At 32.8% G+C, this 6,700-nt stretch overlaps 1 protein-coding gene across 1 annotated transcript; it reads right to left on the bottom strand.

Annotated features, from left to right (window-relative positions):
- Positions 1-1,427: 1,427 nt before the first annotated feature.
- Positions 1,428-4,117, bottom strand: LOC113690181 (transcription factor MYB119-like). Its single transcript, XM_072071539.1, has 3 exons — positions 3,633-4,117; positions 3,343-3,469; positions 1,428-2,354 (listed from the first exon to the last, which is right to left on the bottom strand). The coding sequence occupies exons 1-3, from the start codon at positions 4,115-4,117 to the stop codon at positions 1,428-1,430; spliced, it is 1,539 nt and encodes a 512-aa protein (XP_071927640.1).
- Between the last annotated feature and the right edge of the window lie 2,583 nt (positions 4,118-6,700).

Consider the following 6,700-nt stretch of genomic DNA (forward strand, 5'->3'; position numbering starts at 1 on the left):
ATACTGTTAAAGTTAATCATTAAAGACTCTTAATATTAATTTGTAAAAGTTTAAGAATTTTATTTATCCTAAAAACATACCACATTTTTTGTTGCAAAATAGTGAATAAAAATATATCATTCTTATTTGCTATGAAAATAAGTGTACCAAAATTATTTGAATTTCAAAATTTTTGGCTGACTAAAACAACCAAATTTTTTAGATGGTTTTAGTAACGTATTTATTGTGCTATAAATTTTTTTTTCATATCTACAAAATTTTGACGTTTGAGATGACATTGACTTAATTATTGAGAAGTTGTTAGCTACTATTAAAATTAATCATTTGAGACCATTATATTTATTTTTTAAAATTTTCAGAATTTCATTTATCCTAAAAATAGACACATTATCCTTTCTCACTATGAAAACAAGTGCACCAAATTTTTTGAATTTCAACATTATTTAATATCGTTGATAGAAATATATTATCTAACCTCGCTATGAAAACAAGTGCACCAAAATTTTTTGAATTTCAACATTACTGGTGAACCGAATTGATTAATTTTTTCAGATGGGAGTCGATTAATATATTTATTAAGTTATCAATTTTTTTTCATGTCAATGAATCTTGGACGTTAGAAATGACATCATCTTATTAATTGCCAGAAATAGTTAATCATTGTTACCATAATGATGATAATGTAGTTAAATTAACCATTTAAGATAGTTAATATTAATTTTAAAAAGCTTCATATTTTTATTTATCCCAAAAATAGAAGTTGATTTTTATTGTAAACCAACACTATCCAATAAAGCTAGTGGTACTAATCTACCATCACAAGAAGTGTCCTCTAAAATCTATTTTGACATCACAACAAAAAGGGTTGAGGTACAACTGCACAATAAGCATTTTTTTCTTTGTATTTAGTGATGCTTTTCATCACCATATAGGCAACAACATTGCAGAATGTAAGGATAAATGGACGGCTGGAGCCATTCTTTAGTGTTGCACTTTTCTTTCTTATAAGGAAACGAAACTTTCGTCAAATGCATAGAACCTTGAAACCGACACTACACTAACTGTTTGAGAATGTAGGACGATAAAAATAAGAGAAACTGAGGAACCACAATGGTTGACACACCTATTCAAGAAAAACATTATGGTTGTGCATACAACTGAAAACAGAAAACTAACATCTAGAGACCAAAACATTATAAGATTCAAGAACAAAATTAGAAAATCATTCGCACTTTAAAACATAGCCATTAAACATAACTTTTTGACAAAGTCTAGCGCAAATTGATCAGAATATGCCAATCCTAGCCGAAGTTAGAATTGAGCTAGAGATGCTCAAAATTTGGTTCTATATTAACAATAAAAAGTTGTAGAATTTCAAAAGTTCTTCGAAACCCTAAAATATGATCACAATCTTCACCAAACCAATTTTAAAATACAAAGTTATTAGTAGCATTTTTTCGAGCAAATTGAGAATTTGAGATCATCTCTATTAAGTCCACCTCTTTTCCAACTGAAGGACTGGCTTGATCTATCATCATCTTCTCCATATTCATATTGCTAGGGTAGACCTCAGGAAGAGCACATAAGACATTGCCTCCATCCAAAATATGAGAGAGATAAGCGTCCGAGTACATACGGATAGGCTGATTACTCTCTTGGTCACCTAGATAAGTTCTGGTCGGCAAGCTTGGCTCAGCAAAAGATGGAAAAAACCCATAATCTAAATTTCCACCAAAATCCTGATTGTTAGAATTAGTGCTGTTGTACCCAGAAGAGTTGAAAGAAGTAGAACACTTGTCCTTCTGATTAATTCCAATATCTAGAGGAGCCTTTCCTTTATCATTCTTGCAGGATGTGGAGACATTCAGGTTATAGCTCCCAAATAAGTTTTGCATGAAATTCATCTCATCATCATATGAGTGTTGAGCTAGATAGGACGAGGAATCACCAGAAGCTGATTGAGATAGCTCTGGATAAAGCATATTGAAATGAGCTGATGTAGGGTCTTCTGATATAACGGAGTTAGATGGGGTTATTTGGGTAGCTGCACTGTTGACTGGTATCATGGTGGTGGAGCTAGGGCCTGTGCTAATGTTGATTAAAGAATCATCGTTGAAACAAGTACTCTTGATATACTCTTGTAGAATGGTTGATTGATTTCTTCCATTATGTACTCCTTCAGGTTTCTTGAACTTTTTCTTGGAATTCTGCCTTCTTTTTGTGGCATTCCAGTGATTCTTTATGGAGTTTTCAGTCCTTCCTGGAATTCTTTTGCCAATTTCTGCCCATCTGTTCCCAACCTCTATATGAGCTTCCACCAACAGTTTTTCTTCCTCCTGACTCCATGCGTCCTTCTGAAATATGATTAATATTGAGAAACAAGTAAACAACAAATATTAAACATTATCCTTTTAGTACAACTGTAGAATAATTATAAGCAAAAAGCAAAAAATAAAATTTCTAACAATAACTTTTATTGGGTCATAGTTAAAAACTTTCATAACAAATCATGATTCCTTGTCTGAAAAGAGTTTCTACTGTCACATGAAAAATGGGCTCAAAGAATATGAGAAGGATGACGAATATGACAAAATATAGCAAAATATGCCTCATTCACATGTTAATTAGTATGTCAAAATGCTGATTTGGAAAATGAAGAAAAACCCAAAATATGATGGTAGAAAACTTATTCTAGCACAATATATATTAGAAAAAAAATACTCTAGAAACAAATAATGCTATCTCCATAGATTAAAAAAAGCAAAAATCTTGGACACTAATAACTTACCATAAGCATATATGTGACCATGATTTGCTGGCAAAACTCTAAGGTGTAATGTTGATGAAAAATTATTGTACATACCAAATGTGAAGGACAGATGATAAAGATTTGGAGAATGTTCAAAAAAATAAGTAAATAATTACACTTTCTCTAGAAACTTCATCAATCAAAATTGTAATTTATAAATCTACTCATAAGAAAATTGAGAGAAAATAATATTTCCAATAACATAAAAAAAGAAGCAAAAGAAAGTTGGAAAATTGCCATAATTAAAATTCGAGTTGGAAACTTTGGAAAAGATTCAACACCAAAAGCTACAATGAATCTAGTTTTTAGATCCATCGTTGATTCATGTGAGAATTTTTTGAACCTTATTTGGCAAGAGGAGAGCCTAGAATAGAAAATAAACAACCAGATCATGTAAAAAAAAAAAAAAAAAGGGATCATGGTTATATCAAATATCATGAACAATCAAGTGTTAACCATTAAGTGGCAAAAGATGGCTCTAAAATTAGAAAAAATTAAAAACTAAGTGACAAAAGATGGTAAGTAGAAAAAACCTTGATATCTGGACGCAAATGGTTATGCCATCTTTCCCGGCACTGTTTACCGGCCCTCCCTACCATTTTTTCAGCAATTTGAGCCCATTTCTTCACTCCAAAATGCTTCACCAGCTTTCTAAGAGTGCTGCACAACAATTAAAAGAATAAGTGGTCAACAAATTAACTAACACTTTCGACATCAAACTAATTTTTGCATGTTACAAACAAGATAAATGTCCATGAAAAAGGAACAAATAAAATCAACAATAGAAACAAAGGAAACCAAGAGGAAATCCCATGATCTTTACTTGTCTTCCTCTTCAGTCCACTGGCCTTTGATTAAAGCTACAGATGGGTCACCTTTTCCTCTCCTTCCTGTTCCTCTAGGAACTCTTGGTAAATCTTCTTCCTTTTCTAAACCGACATTGGGATTCATTTCTGGACTCAGGTTTGGAGTACTTTCTTTGTTGAAAAGAACCCCATTGACGGAACTACTTGTGTCATGAGAAGGAGGTAGAGTAATTGGCCATGAAAATACCCCTCCTCCTCCTGCATGGCCATGGATTGCACCACCGCTTGAAGAGGAAACAAAATCAGAATTCACTGGAACAAGGGTTGCTTTGTTCTTGAAATTGGCAAGAATTTCAAGTTGAGAAAAATGCCTTTGACCACACAAGAATCGGTCTATGGCAGTGAGGGGTGGCCTTGGTTTAAGAAGGGGAAGGCCAAGGTGATGATCTCTCTGGCAGTAATTTCCATAAGGGAAACTTCCTCCTAACCCTCCTCCTTCCATGAAAAGAGAGGTGTAAAGGAGTACTTAAATGAGAAGAGGAAAGGGATGCTTTTTAGCAATGAAAATAGCTTTTTTTATGAAGGGAAAGTTCTTAAGATTTTTTTCTGTCTTTCTTTCTTCTGTGAAGTAGAGAAGAGAAGAACACCATGACTAAGCTTATTACTTATATAGAGGAGTTGCTAATAAGCTGCATGCATCAATTGCCGTGGATTAAGAGGATGATCCAACGGTTGAGGTTTGGAGGTGAGTGTAACTCCTGGGCTTCCTCTCAGACAAGAAATAGAAATTGAGGTGGAGAGATTAGTGTCATTTATTGAGTCTTCTCTAATTAGACATTGAATAAAAATGAATAATTACCACAATTGTGGAGCGTGAAGTATTATGCGCTAGTCAATTTTGTCTTCCGACATCCAAAAAAAAAAAAAAAAAAATAGTCATAGAATTGAATGCATTTTGGGAAGAATTTCTTTTTCTTTTTTAAGCCTTATGTCTGAAAGTGAAGTTTGTCAATTAATTTCTTTTTGTAATTGCTTGTAAAATTGGAATTTGGTGAAGAAAGCAGGCATTAAGACAAAACGAATACAATAAATTTTACAAAATTGGCAACTTATTTTTTACTTGCAAATTTGGATTTGGTAATGAACAAAGGGGTAAAAATGGGGGTCAACTGATAGTAAAAAGAGTGACAGCATCAATCAAAAATATAGGCAGTCACCTTTATTATTATTTATAGTTGCTAAATTATAATTATGAAGAAGGAAAGAATTATGGAAAAAATTTAGCACAGCTTTAATTGCTCTTGGATGACAACTAAATGCTTAGGAATTTTGGGATAACATTACATTGGTTTCTAAGCCTTCCACTTCCATTTCTCTTGCCATTTTCCCTCATTCATAAATTAGGCGCGTTGGCTTCACTTTTATTACAGGACCAGAAATGAACATATAGCACTCGATCATCCTACGGCCATGTCCAAATCGGGTCCTCAAAACCAATATTACCATATTGCCTGGACTAATCACAAACATAATATATGTTTCTTTCAATGCTTTTTTTTTTTTTTTTTTGTATGCTAAACTCAAATTTGGCTTCAGAAGCCATTATGTTAGTTAGTTAGGTTCCTATTCTTGGCTGACTTAATTAGCTTTATGAAACTAATAGTAGTTCAAAGATTTAATTGGATATTAGTTTCCACAATCATCAATTTCAAGTGGTTGGGTTTTTGTTAAAATAAATCTACCATGTATACTATGAGCATTAGTCATTATTATTAAAAAAAAAATTATATCGAGATTATTAGTATTTGGTACAAGATTGAAAAGTTGAGACGATTCTACTTTTTTTAGAAATTATTATCCACTTCTAAAAGTTTATGAACGATAAATTTTTTAGTAAGCTTATAGCAAAAAATAAAAATGTCAAGCATTTCACTATGCGTTACTTTAAGCTATTAAAAATAATTACTTATATGAATACTATGCGCTAATCTTGCATTTACGGAGGAAGAGGGAAAATGAGAAAGGAGGAAGAGGAGAGAGAAACAAGGCAAAGGAGAAAATATGCGGGAACCGATAGTGCATGGAACAAGAATACTTTTTGTGTATAAAATTTTTTTTTATTTTATTTTTAGGTGTATTTGAAATTGTGTGTGTTTTTATGGTTGTTATTGTAAGGTCCACAAACAAAAATACTTTTTGGAGGAAAAAAAAAGAAAAAAAGAAGACATATCCATGTGGAGACTATATTTTTTCTAAATATTATTTTACTTGTATCATAATTATAATTTTCAATCAACTTTTTTATTTTTCAATAATATTTTTGACTCGCATACATTACATCACAAATACTTCAAATGATCTCCTATTCATACACACAAAAAAGAATTTGCTAAAAACTCTCACCACCCTCTCATACTCACTGGACCTGCTATAGATGACCAGCCGCCACGCTGCAATCCTTACCACGCCGCTTTCTTGAATTAATATTTCTGATTCAGCTGTTAGGCTCGATCCAAGGACCCTCTAGCCCAATGATAGTGGGCTCAGCTCGACATCATGATTAACAATTGACTTTAGCCCGTTCAATCATCGCCTGAAGCATTCAACTGCATATCCCATTGAGTTGGTCATAGACACCGATCCGGACATGAAATGTCTCCGATTGTGTCTATCGCTTTCGGCTTCGAAGCTCCTTTGGACCCAAACTAAATATATCATCCCACCGCAGTTGAGACTTGCCAAGAGATCGCATTTAATTTGAGAACAAATCTTCGTCAAGAAGAGGAAGGGAATGATGCAATTCGACCCAAACTAAATATATCGTCCCACCGCACTTAGAATTGAAGTTTAACACTTTTTTAGCCTCTTATATTCTATGTCACTACATATTTCGAAATTGAAAGGCAAAAAAAAAGGTCCTTAAGGCAAATATTTCAAGTTGTTAACGTTGAATTTGGGGATTGACTACAATAAGTTTGGAGTCTTCCTTGACTTTTGTTTTAAAAGGGGAAAAAGAAAGAAAGAAAGAAAGAAAATTCTCCCACCAAAATTATACTTCAATCTTTTTTCTTTTTCTTTTGTTAGC

Source organism: Coffea arabica, chromosome 1e (genome assembly GCF_036785885.1).
Source record: "Coffea arabica cultivar ET-39 chromosome 1e, Coffea Arabica ET-39 HiFi, whole genome shotgun sequence".
NCBI classification, from domain to species: Eukaryota; Viridiplantae; Streptophyta; class Magnoliopsida; order Gentianales; family Rubiaceae; genus Coffea; species Coffea arabica.